Consider the following 205-nt stretch of genomic DNA (forward strand, 5'->3'; position numbering starts at 1 on the left):
CCACATACATGATTCCAATAAAAGAACTAACATCATTACTACCTCACAGAAGCTCATAACAAAAACTATAATCACTAGCGGACAGGTTTAGTAACCAATATCTTTCTCACAGATAAAATCATATTCTGATCTTACCTTGGGTGGCTTAGGAAGTTTGGGAGCTTTCTTCCTTTTCCTGGTTGGTGTTGATCTTGTGGAGTAGGTG

At 38.0% G+C, this 205-nt stretch overlaps 1 protein-coding gene across 1 annotated transcript in view; it reads right to left on the bottom strand.

The window, feature by feature from the left end:
- The window catches only part of LOC119588233 (zinc finger protein ubi-d4 B-like), a gene marked incomplete in the record, with an annotated part of 40,143 nt that overhangs the window by 26,048 nt on the left and 13,890 nt on the right, over positions 1-205 (bottom strand). The window contains 1 exon segment of the mRNA XM_037936932.1: positions 136-205. Within this exon segment, the coding sequence (XP_037792860.1) occupies positions 136-205 (70 nt within the window).

Source organism: Penaeus monodon, chromosome 23, assembly GCF_015228065.2.
Source record: "Penaeus monodon isolate SGIC_2016 chromosome 23, NSTDA_Pmon_1, whole genome shotgun sequence".
NCBI classification, from domain to species: domain Eukaryota; kingdom Metazoa; phylum Arthropoda; class Malacostraca; order Decapoda; family Penaeidae; genus Penaeus; species Penaeus monodon.